This window comes from Synchiropus splendidus, chromosome 14 (assembly GCF_027744825.2).
Source record: "Synchiropus splendidus isolate RoL2022-P1 chromosome 14, RoL_Sspl_1.0, whole genome shotgun sequence".
Taxonomy (NCBI): Eukaryota; Metazoa; Chordata; class Actinopteri; order Syngnathiformes; family Callionymidae; genus Synchiropus; species Synchiropus splendidus.
In genome coordinates, this window is record NC_071347.1 from 22423269 (window position 1) to 22446614 (window position 23346).

At 49.0% G+C, this 23346-nt stretch overlaps 1 protein-coding gene across 4 annotated transcripts in view; it reads left to right on the top strand.

Annotated features, from left to right (window-relative positions):
* LOC128771214 (cytosolic carboxypeptidase 4) overlaps positions 1-23346 on the top strand; it is a 50144-nt gene that overhangs the window by 18480 nt on the left and 8318 nt on the right. For 2 of the 4 annotated variants that reach the window (XM_053886483.1, XM_053886480.1), the window contains 17 exons: positions 1671-1708; positions 4179-4387; positions 5329-5479; positions 5552-5616; positions 7213-7329; positions 9285-9450; positions 9518-9605; positions 9679-9924; positions 13152-13235; positions 13294-13383; positions 13929-14077; positions 15698-15785; positions 16814-16946; positions 18496-18649; positions 21975-22155; positions 22231-22360; positions 23023-23187. In XM_053886483.1, coding sequence (XP_053742458.1) covers positions 1671-1708; positions 4179-4387; positions 5329-5479; positions 5552-5616; positions 7213-7329; positions 9285-9450; positions 9518-9605; positions 9679-9924; positions 13152-13235; positions 13294-13383; positions 13929-14077; positions 15698-15785; positions 16814-16946; positions 18496-18649; positions 21975-22155; positions 22231-22360; positions 23023-23187 — 2254 coding nt within the window. The remainder of the gene's footprint in view (positions 1-1670; positions 1709-4178; positions 4388-5328; positions 5480-5551; positions 5617-7212; positions 7330-9284; positions 9451-9517; positions 9606-9678; positions 9925-13151; positions 13236-13293; positions 13384-13928; positions 14078-15697; positions 15786-16813; positions 16947-18495; positions 18650-21974; positions 22156-22230; positions 22361-23022; positions 23188-23346) is intronic. The other 2 variants (XM_053886484.1, XM_053886482.1) reach the window with 1 other exon arrangement.

Consider the following 23346-nt stretch of genomic DNA (forward strand, 5'->3'; position numbering starts at 1 on the left):
CTCAGAAGCAATACATTACGCAGGTCAAATGTATCGGAGGATCTTCAAATCTTTATTGATTCAATAACGATGGATAAAAAAAAACAAGAATACCAGCTAAAAACGTACCATTTTGAATCAAGGCTATTTTAAGTCAAAAAACTTCATCACCTGTGCGCAATATAACCATGTACGCATGCACTTACCGGTAAACGTCAGTTGGTAAAACAATCCGGTTCCAGCATGTAAATTCCAGCAGACCACATCTGCCCAGATCCGTATGGAACGTTGAGCTTTTAGATGTAAAAAGTTGCTTAGAAGTCGAGTCATCAGACACAATTTACGTGTGAGGGATGAGATTCATCGAGGGCGAACGAGTGTGTTGTGGAGAGCAACGTTGTGTTGTGTTGTGTTGTGTTGGCGTGGCGCGTGTGTGTGACGCACAACAGTGATGTGTACTTGTGAGTTCGAGCTGACAGTCTGACCAGAGCGTGTGACACATGTCGAGTGTGTGTCCAATATGCCAGTCGTCTGTGAGGCTGTGTGACGGCGTCATGTTGTGTAGCTACTCTTGACCTTCCTGGTAAAATGTCACTCTAGAAATGTCACATGACTCAGCAGGAAGTCACTGAGCGTCTTGGTCGACGCCCACGTCAAACCCTCATCACAATCACTCTGGAGTCAGTGTGCGTCCTTCTGGACCTGAGCCACGAGTGAGTTCCTCTGAAGCCGACGCACAGTTGTTGGTGTTCAACTCACTGACCGCAGCAGCTGCAGCGTTGCACCAAGAGACTTGTTCACCGGGGACACTGGAGGCTCCGATCTGAGGAGATGTTTCATCCGAGTTTCCTCACGGCAGCAGGTCGGCCTTGAAGACGAATGATAAACACATTTGTCTTTCGATCCTTGTGAGGACCTCTCATGGCCTAACCCTTTCCCCAGCCTCTCCCCCTGAACACATGGCTCACCTGAACCAAACTGGACCCAGCTACTTTGAAGTTTTCAGGCCTATCCTCGTGGGGTCCGGCAAGGTGCACACACACCTGCAAAGACCGTCAGTACCTTTAGCTCTGCGCGCGGGAGGGAGCAGGACTGAAGGTTCGAGAAGGAAGTTGTGTAACAGACTGGATTGGATGTGATGCAGGAAAAGTGAGACGAGGCTTTGAAGTGAAAACGGGATCTTATTTTTAGGTGTGTGTTTACAGTCCCAATTTAACAGAGCTTACACGTGCTAACTGCTAGCGCTCATCCCGCGGTGACCCCGACGCTGACACCCGTTAGCTGGCTTCGGTTTGTAGCACTCGAGTGGTCACTCACCACACACACATGCACGCACACACACACACATGCACACACACACACGCACACACCAGCACACACACACACATGCACGCACACACCCACACATGCACGCACACACACACACACCCACACACACGCACACACACACACACCCACACACGCACACACACACACCCACACATGCACGCACACACACCCACACACACGCACACACGCACGCACACACCCACACATGCACGCACACACACACACACACCCACACACACGCACACACACGCACACACCCACACACACGCACACACACACACACACCCACACACGCACACACACACACGCACAGTTTAGTGTGTAGAACTGGTTTGTTTTTAATTCTTCTTGTTTACTTTCAGGATTTCCATCAATGCCTTCGCAGCTCTTCTGAGCACAAGTAAGTGATTCATCATCATCATCATCACCATCATTGTCACAAAGTGGGATTAAAAAAACCAAAGACAATTGACTTGTTGAACAACAGAGAGGACAATTCAGGCTAAATACAACAATGAATACTTTCAATTTCTATTTGAAGTTTCATGCACAGTATGTGTGTGTGTAGTCATTTAAAACCTTGATATACTCTCTCTCTCTAAATGTGTTTCTTCTTTTATTTTTGTCTTTTTCTAAGACAAAAACTCTTTTTCCTTATTGTTTTATCCATTTACTAAATCCTCACCTGCAGCTATTATTTTCTCACCATTTTGCAACACATTTGCAATGTTTTTGTTTATTTATTTACTTTCTAAGCGGTTCCCTCAATACTTCAATCAAGTTGAAAATGAAAAATGATTCATTCAACGCTCCTTGCTGCATTCTACCATGATGTGCAGCGGGTGGCGCTGCTGCTCTTCGCTTTCATGTCTTCATCGTGTGCAGGTCGAGGACCTGTTGGTCACGCGCGCGCACACACGATGGGAGTCATTCCAAATTCCTCTTGTCACTTCAGGAGTGCCGGACAGTCCCTGTCCACCTCTCCCTCGCTCCTGAGGTCGGGTCGCGGGGGCAGCATCCGAAGTAAAGAGGCCCAGAACCCCCCTCCAGGTCCCGCTTGATAACACCGGGAGGAAACCAGTCGGTTGCTCCCCCTCTTTCCCTCGCAAGGACCGAACCGCGCTGGCCATAATGTTTCGGCCCCGTCGCTCCCGGTCACATGGCAGCAGGAGGCCGCGCGCTTGTCCATGATTTATGCAATATTGTGCCGCCAAAGAGCCAATTTGCGGCGGACATCAAGGGGACCGTGTTGCTGATAAACTGGAACATGGACTGGCGTCTGCTGCCGCCGCGCCGCTTTGATCTATAATGCAGTGTTTGGAGGCGGCATAAAGGCGCCAATTACTCCAGAATCAAGCCGCATTTGTCCGCGCCGCTCTCCCGACGACTCATGTGCGGGACGCCTCTCACGCGCGAGACGGACCAACACGTGCGCAGTCGCGGAGGCTCCGGAATCAATCGTGACGTCAGCGCTCCGACGAGTTCACCGCTTCAAATCTCAGCGTGTTTTCCTCCGTCACGAGACGCTGACGTTGGTGTGTCACGTGACTGGGTGTGATTTTTTTTAAAAATGATGTTCATTTTTTATTCCAGTTTTTCACCCTGTGTGATGACAAACAGTATTTTGTGTTGAACTGAAGCTCAACTTCATCTTTTTATTTTCATAATTTATTTAGGGAAAAACGTGTATTTCTCTTCTTCCTCTTCAATAGACATTTATCTCAATACAATTGCAGTGCATTAGCTGCCATTTTTTATTTCTTCTACACGTTTGATTTTTTTGACTATTCATTTTAAAAGGCAACTTGAGGTCGTCAATGACAAACCACCATATTTTTAAAGGTGCTTTTTTCACTAAAACTGCAGTGGAACCTGGGTTCTCGACCACAATCCGTTCCAGACGGCCGTTCGAGAAGCGAGTTGTTTGAAATCTGAATGGATTTTTCCCATTACAATGAATGGAAAAAGAACTAATTCGCTCCAAGCCTTAAAACAGTCTTTTGTAGGAGTGAATGTGGAGTGTCTGCTGCAGGTGGCTGTTCCTCTATGTGTGTGGCCGCTGCATGTGGGAGGGGTTGCCGAGTGAGTGAGGTCTCCCCAGAAGGGAAGAGGTGCCCGGTGCGTGTCCAGCTCTGAATGTGCGCTTCTGTGCAGTTTGGCTGTGACAAAGTCATAAACCAAGTCACGCTCTGTCCCAGACTGGCCTCATCCCTGTCCCAGCTCCAGCCCACAACAGGACATCAAACCCTGGAGTGAGCGCTCCAGCACCTCCCCTGTGACACTCTACCACGCTCCAGTGTGGAGACAGGAAAGGTTTTACACCTCAATATGAAGAAGAAACAGTCAGTAAATGGAGCTAACGGGACACGTCTGCATACAGAGGCTGCATTATACACAATAACAAAGCACCTCGTGGGTCGGCTGATTGGTCCGCGCACGCTGTTTTTTCCAGCTTTTTTTCGGGGCGTTCCAGTTCTGAATTTTCGTTCGAAATCCGAAGCAAAAAAATCTCGAAATTTTTGTTCGAACTCCGGGACGTTCGAAAACCGAGTCACCACTGTATGAAGTTTCTGTCTAGGTGACACTTTTTATGTGTGATCTGTTTCTTTTTTTTTAGACGTTGGACACCTATCTTTTAAAATTGTCTTGTTTATTAAAACCCTTTTGTTTTTAAAAAACTTTCTTTCAAGTGTTTGATTTTTCTAAATCATCAGAGAGACTCTCAGAGTGTTCTGGTGCGAGGGACGTCTGGACCTCTTCACTGTAAACGCTGCCCCCGTGATGCTCCCGCTCCCTCTGACCTCTGAGTCTGACTCCACCATCCCCCCGACTGCGTCTGACAGGACCTCCATCTTTGTCTGTCTCTCCAGAAGCGAATGTGGAGGCAGCGGTGTCAGGCGGATACATCTCCGGCCTGCTGCGGCTCCACCAGGAGTGGCACCTCCGGGACGCCGAACCTGCCGACGTGGAGATGTGCCACGCTCTGCTGCGCTGCCTCCACCAGCTGGCCTACAGCACTGCAGGGCAACTGGCTCTGGTGTCGCAGGGCGGCCTGCGGCTCCTCTACGACACCACGCAGGTACCTCACTCACACGCAGCCACCAGCAGGTGGCAGTGCAGATACACATCTCACACAGAGAGAATCTGAAGCGTTCCTTCGCCAGAGTAGATTTTTACTTGTGTAGTTGTTTTATTTTATTATTTTACTGAATATGTCGTAGTATTTTTCATTGTAATTTATACATTGTTTTTTTTCAGTCTACATTGTTTTTCTCCCGAAAATGTGGACTAAAGTATCAGTTTTTGTTATTTTATTAGTTTATTTTTAAATTAATTTAAACTTTTTTTTATTTCTTGTATTTTATGTTTAATTGGTTTCATTTCAGGTCATACACAAGGTTCCCCTGTAAACAATTTTTTTTTAAAAATGTAATTTTATCTAGTTATTTTGTTTTTTTTTTTAATTATGAAAATTATTATTATTATTTGAAGCATGGGTTTTTGAGACACTTTTTCTTCATTTGATTTTTTTTTTAAGTTTCTTAATGGACGAATAACTGTCAGCGAATTATTATTTATTTATTCTATTTTTTTCAGTCATTTATTTTTCTTGTTGTCAGTTTTATTTTGTTTGAATTTAACTCAGATTTCTTGAGACGCTGAAGTCTTTGTTATAATGGTGTATTTTTTATTGTCTTCAGTTGACTCCCTGGTAGCTATTGAATCTACACCTATGGATGGCAAAGGTTTTAAAACGTAGATGTTTATGGGAGAGAAAGGTTCGCATCTCTCCGCTGCTCTAAACTTGTGGATGTCAAGGATACATGAGTGGCTAGCAGTTAGCATGCTAGCAGCAGGTGAGGAGCTCGACAAACAAAATGGCGCCACAGACTGGACGCTAGCTAGACGCTACAATGTTAGCTCAACAAGTGGTGACATGGACTCTTGAGTTCAGTGACCTGGTCGTGTTCCCGTCCTGTTGCCGTTGCTGCTCTCCACCGATGAGTCGCGTGTTCGCAGATGTGTTTGTCCACCAAAGCCCTGGAGACCCTGGTGGGGCCGTCCGTCCAGCTGATGCGCAAGTGTCTCCCCAAGACCCGTCTCCCCCTGACGTCAGATCGCTCGGCCTACACCTTCCCCCTCCCCGGGCGGCCGACGGCCCCCGAGCCAGGTCAGTAGTGCCTTTGAGCCAGAGCTGTCTGAACCACGCAGCCCACCTGAAGCTGGAGTGCTGTGTTTGTAGACGAGTGCAGCGAAGACAGCGGGGACGATGATGAAGATCAAGAGGGAGAAGAAAGCAAAGACTATGTGAGTGCCCTCACACACGGGTGAGAGGAAGAGACTGTGGACCACTAGGAGGCGCTACTGAGCTATGGGGAAACCAGTAGTGTATTATTCATGTACTAGATATTATGGTTTTCTTTGAAAAATATCAGTGAGCAAAAAAAAACATGTTAAAAAAGATAATTACGTACATTTTTAATTGTATAAAGATAAATCAAGTTTATAATTTTTGGGAAAAAAAAATAATTTGAGTGACATTATATCGAATCAAGACACATAACAAAAGGAAGCTGTATATATATATATATATATATATATATATGAATATATTATTATATGAATCATTTTAGTTTTTTTGTTTTTTTAGTTTTTCATGTAAGTTTGATATAAGTTCACAGAAAATAGGAAATATGTAATTTATTACAGATCTAAACAGAAAGAATGTCTCAAATTATATAAGAAAAGTTTTTCAGGAAATAATGAAGCAAATATTTGTGTTTTTAAAAGCAGAATAAACAAGCGTTTCATCGTTTAAACATGAAAACAGGAAAACCACTGAGCTAAGAGAAGCAGCGACCAAAGTTCTAGTCATGAAACCAGTCCAAAAGCTGGCTCCTCTGACGTGTCCTGGCTCTCCATCCTGGCTCCCGAGGCTCCTGGTGTGTCTGGATGCTCCAGGCCCAGGTCCTCAGGACCCAGGTGCATCAGCGCCTTGGTGCCAGGCGTCAGGTGGTGGTGGTCTTGCCTCCTCTGGCTGAATCGATCCTGGGTTTTCGGGCGTTTGGTCTGGGTCTTTCCTGGCTCCATCTTCCAGTGGCCCTGTCGTCTGGGTGTCCACCCAGCACTGCGCCCCCTACAGGAGCTAATGAACTCGACCAGAGGGATGAAACATGCAGCCCAGCTCCAGTCCCAGAGAAACAAAGGAGGCGATTCTGCTGCCGCGTCACGGCTGCCTCCGATAAACTGGCTCGGAAGGATGTGATTAAAATCCTCATATGAATCTCCACATGAGACTCTCCTCTCAGCAGGTGAGTGGTGGTGTGAAGCCTCCAGCTGTCAGAGCAGCCAGCCAACCAGGACGCTCCATTCCACGCACCAACAGTGGAGCCGCTTTCATACTTCCACCTGCCTGTGTTTATATCATTTGCAGAGTGGCGTTATTAGTTACAGACTGGAATAAATATGGAGGAGTGGCTGAGAACATCAGGCTCAAGGTCAGAACATGGAGGAGCTTTCACAGTTAGAAGGATGAAAACAGGTGACAAAACTTCAAATAAGACATGAATCCAGAGTAAAAAAGTATGATAGATAAATGAAAAATGATGCACAAACATAAAAAAACTGATGAAAGTAGAAATGTATTAAAAGATGAATAAATATGAAGATTATTGAATTAAACCACACTCAAATAAAATATGTAAAGAAAAATGACTAAATATGTCTAATAACCATTTTACAATAAAAAATAAATGATAAAAAAAAGCATTTATAATGGACCAAACTGTCCAAATTCATTTTTCTTTTTTTTTTTCCTTTGTACAAAACAATGATAAACAGTAATAAATGGCATGTCGATGTGTGAGTTGAGTTTCATCACCACTGATGGGCTTCTCTGAGCAGGACGACGACCTGGAGACTGACTTGAACAAACTTCGCCGTCGGCCAGAACCAGACCGGCCCAAGGACCAGCTGCCCCAGTACCTGCGTTTCTGTCCCGAACTGTCGCACGACTTCCAGGTACGAAATCGTAAACGCAGTCGTCCTCCTGGAGCTTGACGTGACGGCAGCGTGCTGGTCTCTCTTTGCTCCCGTCACTGCACTGTTGGATGCCCGGGGGCCGATGGAGGGAGGAAGGATGACCAGAGGAGCTGGACTCAGTGGTCTGTCAGAGGGACATGCTTCCCTTCCTCTGCTCCGGGCGGGGTGAGAGGATGCTGGGGCACCTGTTTGGCACCCAAACTTTCAGGTTCAGGGGTCGACACAAGGGACGCAAAACTAGTCCTGCAGCCCTTGGTTCAGTGGACTCAGTCCTGAACCTTCTTTCATCGGTCCTGCTGGGTTCTTGGGCTTTTCTTTGAGGGCCTCCCAGGAACCCCATCAGAAGCAGGGCGCGACGTCACCGACACTGACTGAGAAACCCAAACATGGCCACTCATCTCCACTGGTGGCGTGCCTGAGCACCAGGCGCCTCCCGCGGAGCGGCGCTTTCCCAGTGCAGGGCCAGCGCTCGTGTCGCCGACAGGCCGCGTCACACCTTTCCCCGACTCCTCTCTTTAATTATACATGTCGGTAATTATCAGCTTCTAATAAAAGAAGCTCCGGCGTGACAGGAGTGGGACGTGACGCGCGGCTGCTGAGGAGGAGACAGAAATAGATCCTGTCAGAGACAGATGGAGATGATGAACGAGAGTCTGCGCCCGGGATAATGTTTCATGTCGGACGGAGCGTCGTGACTCCTGATGAATGTCTGACCAATAACCAGGAGCAGCACCGTGAGGAGATACGGGGCTTGTTTCTTCACTTCCTTCCTGCTTCAGACCTGGGGAGGAGAGGCTGGACGCTGGCAGTGGATCTTCTGATCTGAGACAGCGCTCCTCAGACTTCCTGTCCCTGGCTCCAGACCAGGAACCACGGGCGCGGCTCGGGTGGAGTCAGGGAGGGCAGATGTTTGAGGGGAGGAGCGACGGAGATGAAGCAGAGGAGGACGGCAGTGAGGGAGGAGGAGGTCGTGGTGAAGGTGGAGGCTTTCAAATTGTTCATCTGTCATCTGAGTTGCTGGTGGCATGTGACTGACGTGAAGGAAGACCAAACCTTTTCCTCTGAGAGAAGCTCCCGAAGAGACTGTCGCCCGCCTGTTCTCTGAACAAACTAAAGTTAAACTGTTTTTAATCACGAGCAAGAAAGGAAAGCGCAGATGTTCCTCTGAACCGAATGAAATCCAGCAGCCCATCAATGTTTCTTTGACTTTCAGAAGTGCAGTCCTCCGAGGAGAAACAGAAAATGACTTTGGTGAACTGAGTTGTGTGTTTTGGAAAGAGACTCTTGAAGAACTAATACATAAACAAGTGATTTATTATTATGATCACTCGAAATGAAAGGTCAAAAATAAAAGCACCTTTAAATACAAAAATACTTTCATTACAAACTTTGTGAGAAATTGCTTCCTAGTTTTGCTTAACTTCTATATATTGAACTACTGTTTTTGACATATTTTGTTGTGTAATTTTCAAACATTAAAAAGAAATCATATTAAAAAGCACTATATAGAAATATAGTGCTTTTTAATCTGATGTGTCGGATTCATTTTCCTTCATGTTGTGCAGATTTTTCACCTCCTGTGTCAGTGAGCTCCACATCTTCCCTCTCACTATTGCAGTGTACGTGTGTCTCAGTGTGGTTCTAGCGTCCATCTCTGCTCCGACAGTCTTTGGAGATGCAGTCCTGCTGGGGCTCTAAACATGACGCTGTTTGTTTCTGGACTAGCTCAGGTCACTTCAGTGCTCCTGCTTGAGTAAACACTCGGTCGCTCTGTCCTCCTTCTGCAGCAGACGCAGTGGTCTTTTCTTCCTATGATCATTTGTTGAAGTAAAACAATTGTTTGCTGTTAAGGGAAAAACATACAACTTGCTCTGACCAACGTTTTAAATCCTGTCGATTGTTTCTTTTCTTCTTTCCCGATGCTGCTGTTTCAGGGGCTGGACTTGAGTTCAGGTCCAGATGAGAGTTCCACAGCTTCATCTTCCTCCGATGAAGAGCAGGTCAACGGTTTCTCTCCTCCCGTCTCCAGAAAAGATCGACGACGGAGTTCTGGACTGACCCGGTCCACTTCTGAGTCCGAGCCCGAAACGTCCGCTGGAGGTGAGCGCATGAACTGAAGAAGCTCGGATGTTTGAACGTGAGATTTGCTCCGTCGTCCACCATCCAGTTCCAGTCGACAGCCACTTGCCGGGTCCTGACTTCAACAACCTCCTCAGCAGCAGCCCGGTGCTGGAGCGGCTCGCCGGAGAGACAAGGTCGGTCCAGAAACACACATGGCTACGACACACTGGACGCTTCCACCGGACCTCAAGCCGCTTCTCCTCTCAGGGACAGCGCAGTGGACGAGCAGAACCAGGAGGAGGCAGAGGAATCGCAGCGTCACTCCGTCATCGACAGGCTGCTGGACAGACGTGGGGCTGGTGTTTCCCACCACGACCCCAAGACCTACCGCACCGTCGCCAGAAAGACCAAGTCCATTCCAGGGTTCGACATCCTGGCCTTCCCTGATTTCTGGGGTCACGTCCCTCCGCCGGGACACGAGCCCATGGCCCCTCGCAGAGCCAACGTTCAGAGGTAGGATGCACGCGGCTCCTCCGTGTCTGCGTCTGTAAATGTCAATGGAAGGGAAGGAAAGGCCGCATCTATCAGCGCGTCGCTCCTCTGAGCTCCGTCGCGGTAAACAGAGTTGGAACGCTCCAACGAGGCTCACAGAGTGTCCTTGAGCAGAAGACATAACTCACTTTGGTCCTGGCAGAACCCCAGGAGAGGCAGATGGAACACCAGTAGCAGGCGCCGCCGCATGTCAGACGTGAGACTCGGGCTCTTTTCAGTTTGACCTCCAGTGTTTCTGACGGCAGCGATCGACGGTTCAACTCTCAAGAGTAAGCGGTGACGGGAGGAAAGAAACGTGCAGAAACTTCACTTGTTTATCTAAAATGAAGTGCTGACACAAGTCGAAGGTCGAGGTGGAGCAGCTGAGCTCGATGGGGACGTGAAAGAGGCCTAATAAGGAGGAAAGAAAATCCTGGAATGGATCATGGATCCTTTGAAATCTGACTTTTCCCAGTCAAATAATTCAGCTCAAGAAAGTCGGTTATCTTCTTTAGGGATGTCACGTGACATGTCGCGGCGTTGGCTACCTTCAATTGAGGCGACAAGTTGAGACTTTTTGGTACCTAGAACAGGGGGACCGGGCCTCGGAACACCAGGGGTTTGGGTTTCAGCTGATGCTCTTGACATATTTTGGAGGTAGTGGAACGGAAACCCGCGGTAAATGGGACTGACCTGCAGAATTTTGGGTCTCTCTCTGTTCAGAACCGCACACGCTCAAGGTACCACCATAATTCACAACTGTAGCTACGGACAGAAAAGAGTGGAACAACAAACCTCGAGGCTGCGTAAATCGTTGCGGTCGTCCACTCCAGGGCACTTTATCGACCGGGGTCGGCGGAGCTTCTGCACCCGACTGGCCAACACATCGCCCATTTTTTGCTCCATAAGATGACGGTAGCTCCTCGGCTACATGGGCACCTCGCTGGATTTAGCCAATGCAGATCCGTGTTCCAACCTCAGCTCAGCTCACTCCCGCTCGACATCTGCCCAACATCAGGGATCAACCCCGCAACCCCAATCCATCACTCTCTCCCTCACATCTCACGATCTCCCGCCAGTCGCCTTTCTTCTGTCACTCCTCCGCAGGAGTCTTTAGTGCCTCGCCGCCGCTGACAGCCATGATGGGGTAATTTAAAGACGACAGTCCGTCTCTTTTATTCTCCTCTCTCACCGTTCCGCGACTCCAACCTCCTGGACGCGGCGGTGCGGATAGGTGACAAGGCTTGTTGATATCTGGTGGAAGAGGAGTTACTCTGAGTAAACCCGACGGCTGTGGAAGATAGTTCAGTGGATACTTGAACCCTGGGATTCTGGGAAGAAGCCGGACGTCGACGGCGCTTCTTCTTTGTGAGGCTTCGTTCCTCCTTTGTTTCTCGAACAATTTTGTGACGTCCGAGTGGGGAACCCGAGACACTTCCAGGCTCGAGATCTCATCCTTACACCCGGTCCTGGGTCAACCTGTCAGTCTCCTCCAAAGGGAGGCGTCCTCATGAGGTGCCTGACCCTCCTGAACTGGAGAAGCAGCAGCTCTACTCTGAGTCTCTCCTGAGTGACAGAACTCCTTACCTGCCACCCGTTGGTGATGGTCTGGATGAATAGAGAGCTTTGCCTTTTGGCTCAGCTCTCTCGACTGACTGCAATACCGCCACTGCTGCACAGATTCATCGACCAATCTCCAACTCGCTTACCTCCCCACTTGAGAACAAGACTCTAAGATACTTAAACTTCTCCTCTTGAGCAGGAACCATGGCCTCGGACTTAGAGGTGCTGATTCTCATCCAGGGTGAATCACACGCAGATGTAAACCGATCCAGCCAGAGTTGAAGGTGGCACCGTGATGAAGCCATGAGAACCAAATCATCATAAATCATCTCATAAAACAATAACCAACTGAATCGCCTGTTTACAAAATGAATCAAAACAAGCTAAAGGTATAGCGACATTCTCCCTTGTTTTCGACGTTATTTATGTCATAAAGATGCATTCTGAGATGATTTAGAATCTATTGATCTGGGCTGGTTTCACCACAGCTGGCAGCAGATGCCGCATGTCCAGTCCGTCACGTCACTTGTGTCGACGACCTGACGACACTGACTGGCGCGATGGTGGTCATCTTTCCAAACTTGATGCTTTGCCTTTGGTGGAGTTTTTATTACTGACTATTTTGGTGACCTATTTCAACCTTCAATCTTGTTCCAACACCCCATGTTGAAAGGAAAAAAAACAGAAACAAAGAACTAAAACTAGTAAAAACTGAACTGGAACTAAGCACTTTTTAAAAACTGAAACTCATTCAAACTGTCCAACCCTCTCTACAAACACATTAAGAGTGAATTTGAAAGAAAAAAATTCAGAACTAAACAAAAACCATCACAGAGGCAGCAGAGCTAGCAGGAGATGTGGTGGACCTCTGGACTGCTGTCTTCAGAGAAGCGTGAGGAACTTCACCAAACTCAGAACCCAGGAGACAGGACCAGCTAAGGCTCAGCCGAACATCTGATAAGGATCACGTCAGGATCGCTGAGACTCGACTCCCGCTCATATCTCTCAGACATCTTGCATGGATTGTAGAGTGGTGCGTTCATTTGTCGCTGATAAAACCAGGCCCACTGGGGAACACAAGGGAACTGACTCACGCAGCACCACAGTTTTCCCCTCCACATTTGAATGTTTCTCCACTGAGGGATGTTTTCAAACAGGCTGACATTTAAAAATGTTAAAGATGCCATTTCCCCTCAAGACGTAATGGAATTACGGCCGCGCCTGTTGGCACTTATCTCAGACGGAACATTTATGAATCTTTGCTCGCTCAGCCGAAGGAACGATAATGTCCTTGTTTCTGGAGTTGATTGTTTGGGAGAATAAGATTAGTTCAAATGCAGGCGGACCTTAAAGGGTCCCAGCGAGGCCCAGAGTTTCGGGAAGTGTGTTGGAACAAGATGGTATCGGTTTAGTTGACTTGAAGCACCGCCTGCTTGTTGAATTGGAAGGGATGAGAACGGAGCGCTGGGATCTCGGAGGGGAAACTGAACCGATCACACTGTGTCAGGTAAAGTGTAAAGAAACAGGAAACTGCTTCGGCCACCTGCCGACACCACGGAACACTGGGGTAGAGAGGTTCAGAGTCAGTGGTGGAAGGGAGTTCACCTGAGTGGACTGTCTCTCTTATCCAAGTGTGATCTCCTCAGACAGAAGGTGTTTGAAGACGTCCAGCGCTTCATGAACGCCGGCGACATCATCGACCAGGTGGTGTTTGACCTGGAAGACTGCAGGTGGGTCGCCGCTGTTCTGGCTACGGCCATGACCGTAACGCTCCCAACATCTCTCCAGTCCTCAGAGTCCGTCTGTGAGAGCAGATTCCTTGAAGTTCTTCTCCCAGTTTGAGTGCGGGAACCTGAGGAAGGCCGTCCAGGTCCGCAGGTAGGTTCAAGCATGCCGAGATACGAGATGGATGACAGCTGTGAGTGTCTCGCGTTGCTGCTGGGGTTGTGACTACAACTGAAGAACGGCGAGATGAAGTCCGAGACAGAACAGCTCCAAAACCGTAGATAAGTCTCCTCTTACTGACCCCATTGGGACCTGAAAATGTTCCACCTGGGTTCATTCAGCCTGTTTCGGAAGTGGAGGACCCCTTAGGTGGGTATCTAACCCGCGGTGAACCGAGCCTGACGCTCCGTGAAAATGTCATGTGTTGGACTGGGGACCTGTCCAGGGTGTTCTCCTCCTGTCGCCCCAATTAGATGGGCTAGACTCCGGTCCGAGTGAGAGTCAATAGTCCCTAGAAAATGAATGACTGAAAGATCTTCTGCCTAACTGATGGTATAAACAGTGTCCGAAGTCCAGGGAGTCTGTGATGGAGGGGCATGAGAGATGTAGCGTGGAGGGTGACCTACAGAGGGCGCTGGTGTGCCTCTTGTGAATGAGTATTTGAGAAGAACCCCCCTGTGTGTCCGTGTGCCCCCCAGGTTCGAGTACGACCTGGTGCTGAACGCCGACGCCAACTGCTCGCAGCACGCCCAGTGGTTCTACTTCGAAGTGAGCAACATGCAGGCGGACGTCCCGTACCGCTTCAACGTCATCAACTGTGAGAAGAGCAACAGTCAGTTCAACTACGGTGAGACGTTTCAGCTCTCTGTCGCACAGGTGACGCCTGAACCACTGTCTTCTCAGTGAGGGATGGTCAGCTTGACCGATCAGAGGTTGTAGTCCCCGGCGGGAGGGGAGTTCCCCTTGCTCACCTGAGGTCGAGACTTCACTCTCCTCAGAATCCTCCTCCAGCTCTCAGGGAGGAGCCTCGGTCAGCACCCTCTCTCCGGCGTGTCCTGGATCTGCCCCTGGAACTGAAGAACTGACCTCTCATGATGTGGAGGGGCAGCGGTTTGAGTCACTCCTGGATGGCTGGGCTTCAGTTAGAAAGTAGAGGTCCAAACACATCCGTTTTGCCTCTACGATCTTGTTATTTCGGTCACTACTCCGAGCTTGTTAGAGTGGAAACGGAGGCCTCCGCCTCTCCGTCTCATCGCAGTCACTTAGCAAAAATACCCTTGAAAGAACCTCCACGTTTTCAGAGCCCACTCGCTTCAGAGACCAAACTCTCGGCGAGAAAGACATTAGAAGTGAACGTCTAAGAAGTGACTCCACACTTTGCAGCTTTATTGCTTGAAACAAACAACTCCCCTCTTCCCCCCTCACCTCTGCATCAGTAGGTCTTTGTTATTTATAAAGTCCTTTGGCTCTGACCCTTTACCACACGCTGGATAGATGGAGGAAACCTCTCACGGTTTCTTGCTGTTATTGCCTCCAATTCTGAAGACAGTGCTACAGGCTCGGCAGCGGCCGCCGCTCTAATAGACCATCCATTACAGCTAAATACGCACACACACACACACACACACACGCACACACACACACACACACACACACACACACACACACACACACACAGACAAAAGGGATGGCCAAACACACTCGCTTACTACTGGAGCAATTTAGCACACACACACACACACACACGCACACACACACACACACACACACACACACACACACACACACACACAGACAAAAGGGATGGCCAAACACACTCGCTTACTACTGGAGCAATTTAGCACACACACACACACACGCACGCACGCACGCAGCCGCTCTGATTCATACAATGCCCTTTGTACTGGAAAATGACTCTTTTCAAAGTCCCTCGGGAAATCGGTTTCATCTCCCGAAGAAGTGAAAGGACGGACGACAGTCATTCAAAAACTGGTGTTTCATTGTGGAGCAAATGGCTTTTCTTCTGGAGGATTGTAACGTATGGTTCTGAGGGAAGAGTTATCAACGTGGAGCTGTCGCCACCCCGCAGCTCTTTCAAGACTCTTGAATCCAAACGTCAATCCAGGTAGACGCTCCTCGGGGCCACTTCCTGTCTGTATACGACAGGACGTTCCGGTCATTTGCATTTGTTGGGCGATTTTACACGGGCGCTGACACCGCCGTCCACCAGAGGGCGCTCTACGGCAACACATTTGTAAAGTTGTATGACTCACTCTCTCACTCCTTGACAGCCAAGTCAACTAGTGGTGGGTCGGTGACTGGAAGATAGCATGGCAACAACAAGGCAGGCTGAATTATTGAAGAAAAACTGGGACGTGGAAGTTGTACTGACAACGGTTCTGTTCTGTTGAATACAGTAATAACAGTCATGATTTTCTAACTCTGGTTCTGTGTGCTCTCCCTTCAGGGATGCAGCCGGTGTTGTATTCGGTCAGGGAAGCTCTGGAAGGGAGGCCGCACTGGGTCAGAGCTGGCGCCGACGTTTGTTATTACAGGTTCGTAGATAGAGATAGAGACACGTTTCGGGGTGGTGATATCGGTTGCACTGATTCTGAACTGTAAACATGTTTTTCAATGGAGCCACTTGGCTGCAGGTCTTTGTTCTGAACCTTTGACTTCAGGGTCCATTCATGCCCTGCTAGTTTACACTGTTGTAGCGATGAAGTTAGAGGCAACTCCAGAGAGAAAGGGAGCCCGAGCGGGACCTGAACACGTAGCTGGTCATGGCTTCCGGCCTCATGTGACAGTTCAGGGTCGGGCTGCCGAGGCCTTGACTGGTGCCCAAACCCCACAGCATCCGACCCACGATAGGACAGATCCCCTGGGCTGTGTGACCAACCCCTGAAGAGCAGCTAACATGGGCCCACGCAGGAGCCCTTCCACACGACCTGACTCCAGGCTGGACCCATGTCCAGGCAAAGAAACTACGGTCCTGGATTTATCTCTTCCAATGGCCTTTGGAATGGCTCAGGTCCATCACCTTGGATGTGGATGCCATGTGCCATGCGATCGCGACCAGTGTGACAAAAGCGACAAATTTACCTGTGAACTACACCCCGGGATTTGTGTCCACCAGTTGCAACTGCCTTTGAATGGTCTGATGGAGCCAGAGATGACGGTGTCCTTTTTGCCTTTAAAGACGAATGAAAGATGAGCGGCTACAGATCTGCATGGCTCCGCGTTCCCCCTCTGGTTTTGATGGAGACTTGACAGATGGTGGGCAAGTTGCTGCGGCCGCCCCAAGTCACATTTGATGTGGGCTCCTCGGATCATAGGCAAGCTCTAACAAGGCAGCATCTGAAACCTTGCTAGTGCAGGTCCTGCTTGAACTCTGGCACTGTCATTACGCTCATGTCGATTAGCATTAAATGACATCCTAAGAGGTCTGAAGAAGAGAAACAAATCGACCTCAAGTCGACCTGGCCACACACTCAGACCACTCTCCCATTTCAGTGGCGACCACGCACTTCCGCCTTCCCCATTGGATGAGTCCTAGTCATAACAACATCGTTCCTCCCTCCAGAAACCACTTTTGTCCGGCACGAGGTCGAAGAAAACCCAGCTTTTACACGCTGACTTTCACCATCACCTTCAAGCACCAGGAGGACGTCTGCTACCTGGCCTACCACTACCCGTACACCTACTCTGCTCTGAAGGTAAGTCCGCTCCTAACCATTCCAGGATATATTCCTGACCAGGGCTCTCACCTGGCGCTACGTTCCCTCAAGTGATCCCTCAAGTTCCGGACCGCTCGGTGTAAATTCCAGTAACATGTAACATTGTGTTGGATCCTTGGAAAAATCACCTTATAAAACATGCAGCCCTGACGGAAAAGATGCACCATGAATATTTTAACATATGGTTCTTAAAAATATGTGTTCCCGCAGACTTTGTAAATAAATGATCAGATTTTTTTCACTGTGAGCAAAAAAGCCGGAGAAATTTGAATCCTCGTTTTATCATGAATAAAGTTTGTGTGCAAAACCACAAGATAATGTTTCAGAGGACGACAAGTGAGCCGCGCGTTCACAGCGAGATAGAACTTACAAGAGTGGGGCTTGTTTCCCAGCAGGGAGTTTCCTGCGCAAACATTGATTCATGCCTCTTTGGAGGCGACGGTGTTTGAAAATCGCTCTCAAACGATCATCAATTTCGATCCCGCACCTTGCGTTACACGTTTCTCTTAACTGACTTGCAGTGCACTTGAAACCCCTTATGTGGCCCCCCTCCTGACTGTCACCGTGAAGGCCTTTGCAGAACGTGAGGTGTGCCATCCCATGGCTTACCCAACCCCAGCCGCCATCTTTCTTTCACGTGACACGACGACCAAAGAGTCGGGAGAGAGTCGCGGCCAGGGAAACATGAAACCTAATGCGCCAACATGCAACAATGAAGGCTGCCTTCGGCGTCAGTATGGGACGCAAAAGGACGACAGTGGGTTGATCGGTACGGACAAATGTCACCTGTCTCAGTGCAGGGTTGGACATTTCAAGGCCTCCGAGTGGATTCTGAAAGGGACAAGTCGCCATTGGAGCGATGCCTTACCTGAATTGGAGCATTTGGATGTCTGGATGTGGCTGTGCTTCAGGTACTCCTCTCCAGGGAGGCATCCAAAAAAAATTGGAACATTTGAACTGGCCTCTCTCAGTCTGGTTCTTCTTTGAGTCTCGTCCCGACGACTGAGCTCCTCATGCAATCTCCGGCTGGAGAGAAATGGAGGCCTCCTGTAGTTTGTGATGGCAGGTGACGTGAGGAGCCGAAGGGTAGACCCTGGTGAACCCCATGTCTCTTGGGTTAGGCCGTATTCCTGGAGAACAGCATGAAGAGGTCGCTGGAAAGACCAAAGTCTGTTCCTGCTGTCCCCATGCAACCCACCTGGGATAGGTGCACATTTCCGTTCCTTGTGGTTCAGTGAATAAGTGGGTCTCCTAACATAGCTGAAGGACGTTTGTCTCCATGAATCTTTGACTCAGGCTGCTTGATTTAGCAGGGAACAGTCGGCCGCAGCTCTGAAATACCTAAGACTGAGAGGAGAGGAGATCTTTAGATGACAAGGTGGCCAGGACTTGTGAGGCTCCCGAGGGCCGGATGAATGCGAGCTCAGAGCTGCATCAGGCCCACGGCCCACACTTTGCCCTCACACGTGACGGGAGCAGAATCTCCAACTAGAAAATGACTTGATGCCCGCTGCGTTGTCTGTCGCAGGCTCACCTGAATGTACTGCAGAAGTCCGTGGACCCGGCTCAGGTGTTCTTCCAGCAGCAGGTTCTCTGCACCACTCTGACCGGGAACCCTTGTCCCGTGGTCACCATCACGGCGTGCCCGGCCAGCCGGGGCTGGAGGGACATGCACCAGCTCCGTGAGTACTCCTGAACCTACCTGAGCCACACTCTCCCAGCACCCCAGGGTGAGAGGCAGGGACACCCTGGTGGAAAGGACGGACATGCACCGCCTCACAGTGTCAAGTTAGAGGAAACCAGAGTGCTCTCGCACAAGGATAGGAAGAGCATTCAAACTCAGGTGGAAAGTTTCCTTCTTTCATTCATCTGTATTTTCTTAGAATCAAGAAGCAGGCAGATGCTAGCAAACATATCTGCTTAATTGCTAGCTGCTGCGCTATTACGCTGGCGATTGATATTAAATGAGTCCGTCATGGCGCCTTCCTCCCTCTAAACTTCCCTTTGATCATCCCACAGCCGAGTCCAAGTCAATTATCCACCGGGTGAAATGACATTCATGGTGTTTGTGCGGTGCCCTGCTCACTGACTGACAGGCCGCTTCCCTCACCTTGACTCAGTCCAGGACTTCACTGACTCGCAAACCACAGCAACGTCTTCCAGGCCGAGATCCTGACTGGCAGCTGTTTCAGACTCTCTAGTTTACCAGGTCTTTGTCGTGCTTCAAGTTCACCCAGGCTTTTCTGTCACACAGTCTTTTGAGGACTTTTAGTGAAGCGAGTCGGTTTCCAACTCACTTGTTAACCAAGTCTGTTGTCACTTCTGTTTCGTCAAGTTTAGTTCATCAATTAACAAGTCAATTCCATAACCGAGTCAAAGTCCGGATGACCTTGGGCACTTGAAGTAGTACTTTCTAGTGAAACACCACGTCTTTTCTTGGATTCGTATTTCATCAAGTGAATGTTGGATTTATATGCAAGTCTTCTCTTTTACCTAGTCAGTTACACACCTCCGAGTTCAATAAGTTGCTGCTCGATATATTAGTTTACCAAGTCAGTTTCAACCTTTTTTGGTCTTCCTATTTAACCGAGTCATTTTCAGACCTGTTTTGGGGGGAACAGTCTTTTCCTTTCTTTCTAATATACCAAGTCACTTCTTATCCTTTCTTGTGCACCAGGTCCCCTATGGTGTTACTAGTTTAACAGATCAAGTCCCTCAACTTCTTGTTTAGTCTGAATGTTTTTTTTTACACACTTCATAGTCCATCTAGTCATTTTTAATTATTTGCCAACAATACTAGTTAGCTGTACTTTACCAAGTATTCTTTGGACTTCCTAATTTAACAAGTCACTGTACACCATGTTACTTTACCAGGTCCATTTCAGACTTTCAGACTAGAGCCATTTCAGCCAAGTTAATCAACTGAATTGTTTGTTTCCCAGGTCGTGGTCAAGCAAGTCATGGTCAGGCCTCATGGTTCACCGAGTCTTTTCTTAGTTTTAACATGCTAGTTTTAACTTCTGCACCAAGTCACCTTGCCTTGTTGACCAGCTCTGGTGAAGCAGCTCTTGTTGTGTCTGACTTTGTGGCGGCCGGCGAATCCTCGTCCGTTCCTTTGATGACTCCATGCCACCCAGAGCGCCGGCGACGTGTCATTGATTCCTTCTTTATTTGTGTGTGTGTGTGTGTGTGTGTGTGTGTGTGTGAGTCTCATCCTGGCAGAGACAGATACCTCATGCTTTGTTTATTCTTCGGTGCTTAATTGAAACCCAGTGATCCTTAGCAGTTGGAAATATGGAGAAATAATTTGTTTAGCACAAAACCATATGAGATTCATCATAGCATATCCACATTAGCATAATGGGGATACATGCTAGCTCCGCTTCTATTACGCAGTGGGCAGCGGCACAAAGCAATTATGCCGTTTCTTCTCGTCATTTGACTGTGAACGCTCCGGCGGCGGCGGCGACTGAAGTGAAACCGCCGCGGCCTCCATTGATTCTCATGCATTCTAATGCGCGACAATCCAATCGGAGCGCTTGTGATCGGGAGTCGACTTCTCACCGGAGACAGGAACGTATTCATGAGTCGCTGCCAGATATGAATCGTATTAAAGAGCCGATCTCTCCTCGTCGCTCACTCTGGAGAAGATTGTCTTTTACTGAACTTAACCTTTGTGAGGGATGAGGGCCGATTATCGGCGCCGAGCCGCGGCATCTGTCTGGAGCGACGCTGTTCCGATCGCAGTTCCACCGTCGGGGGTTCATTTGCGGTAATGAGTGACAGGACACACGAGTCGGTCTGAATGGTCTTGGCCCGGCTTGGTCAAACCACCACCCAATTCGAGTTGAATCAGACTTCCTCTGCGCACTCTGGTTTCCTCCCTCTGCTGAAGAACATTCAGAGGTTCACTGATGATGTGTGGTAGTCTGTCTTCATAGGACCCCTCCTGGGTGTCTCCGGGTTTAGCCCCATGTAGACGTGAATGAATGAATTTAACTCGTCCTGACACTGACCAGGAGACTTGGGTCCGTCTTCTCACCTCCCACACGTCTGCTGAGAAGCTAAAGGACAAACATCTGCACATGTTGACCTGCATCTTTTGCTTTGCCAGACCTACAAGTCCATTTTGGACTTGCGTAATTTGGCCAAATCACTTTTCAACTCTGATGTTTTCAGTACTTCCTATGCTTCCAAGTGGATTTCAGACATTCAGTCATGTTTTCTGTTCTTTTTCATTGAACCAGTCACCTCCAGAGCTCCTAGTCCATCAAGTCAATGATAGACTGGCTCGACTCACAAAAGTCAATATCAGACTTCCCAAGTTAGCCAAGTCAGTTTTTCCACATCTTTGTCTGCATGTCTGTTTCTGTCTTCTGTCCTTTTCGAGTCCAAGTCAATTTCAGACTTCCAACCAAGTCCACTTTCCAGATTACAAGTCACTTCTGCACTTATTTGTCAACAAACTGCTTTCAAGGGAGAAAGGTGACTCCTGGTTTTCCAAGTCACTTTTCATTCATTCGACCAGGTCTATTTGAGACATTAGAAGCCACGTGTCTCCTGTGAAGGGTTCTCTGCATGTCCGTCTGGGAGGAGGCCCCGGGGCGGACCCGGTGATGCTTCGATATCCCAGCTCTACTGAAGGTAACCTCTTGACTGTAAACGCCTCACTCTCGAGATGTGGCGCCTCCAACGTGGCGCTGAAGTGGCGCCACTGTCCTCCGCCGGTGACCATAAACACACTCTCTCTGAAATGTTCACGACGACCCTTAAACTAGTTTACAATTATCACTCCTGACCTCTGGCAGCAAACGCAATTTAGCAGCTGTCACCGGCGCCGGCGGGGACGGAGGGACTGGGGGGAGGGGGGCTGAGGACGCGGCGTCAGCACGAGGCTAATTACATCTGTGATTGAACTAATTGAACGGGCGACTGAGGCCAGGCCGTGATGACTGACAGCCAAGGTGAGCTGCGCTTCTGAGAGCTGTGCTGTCGTCTTGGTGGCAGGGAACCGGCCCTGCGTCTTCCTCACGGGCCGGGTGCACCCGGGCGAGTCCAACGCCAGCTGGGTCATGAAGGGAACCCTGGAGTTCCTGTGCAGCAGTGACCCCGTGGCGCAGAGTCTGAGGGAGGCCTTCGTCTTCAAGATCATCCCCATGCTGAACCCCGACGGGGTCATCAACGGCACGTCAGTCCCGCCCATTTCTCCGCTCTCGTTCTCGTTTCACCTCGCCTCACCAGCGATGTGCTCGTGTCCTCCAAGGAACCGCTGCGACGTCAACAGCGAGGATCTGAACCGGCAGTGGTCCAGACCCGACCCGGTCCTCTGTCCGACCATCTACCACGCCAAAGGCCTGCTCTACTACCTCAACAGCATCGGGCGGACGCCGCTGGTGAGTCAGGTTCCTCATCGCCTGGGTGTGGGGCCCGATGCACTCGGGGATCTGTCCCAGATATTGGCCACATTTGGTACGTGGATCGAGTACCAATAACAACTTCATATACGGCCCGGATATGGCACTGATCTGCGTCACATCCGGCCCAGATATGACAGTCAAACTCCAGATAGCTGCTGACTCCGTGCTGGATAAAAGCCGCTGGTTCATTCCGGATCTGTTCGGTCCGATTCCGATACAGATTTGACGACTTGCCAGATCCAGGGGCCATGTTGCTGGCAAAAACCAGAGAAAAAAAAAAAGTATCTATTCATGTTTCTTAGCTTGAGTCATTCGCGCGAGCATGCTCACTAGCTAAGCAGTGCTAGCCACTAAATGCTAAATCGATGAACATTGTTTGCTTCTTCTTCTTTTTTTTTGCCATTTTGTCATGAGCGTCATACCTGCTCGCTAGCACTAGACGGTCACCCGGGTGTCTGAAGAAAACAAATCAAAATAATAAAAAGAAACAAAACACAATAGAAACAATGCTAAAAAAATAAAAGTCATCAAATTTCGACTGTAAACAAGTCCGACTGATATAATGCCTTTGTTTTAGCATGAAAGTACAGCGATTTTTGTTGTCGAATACAAACTGAAAAATGAGTTTAAACACCCAGACTGACGTGGGAACGTTCCCGATCCACCGCCAGGTGTTCTGCGACTACCACGGCCACTCGCGGAAGAAGAACGTCTTCCTGTACGGCTGCAGTGTGAAGGAGACGCTGTGGCAGTCGGGCTCCACCGTCGACACCATCGGACTGAAGGAGGATCCGGGATACAGAGTGAGACTGGCTTTCTCCCCTCGGTGACGGCTCGTGATGTCATCGTGCGGTGATGTCACTGTCACTTCCTGTTTCACACAGTCAGGTAGAATTGTTCAAGTCAATGGAAGAAAGTGGTTAGCTCAGAGTTAGCGTGCGTCTTCATAGAGTCACGCTTGC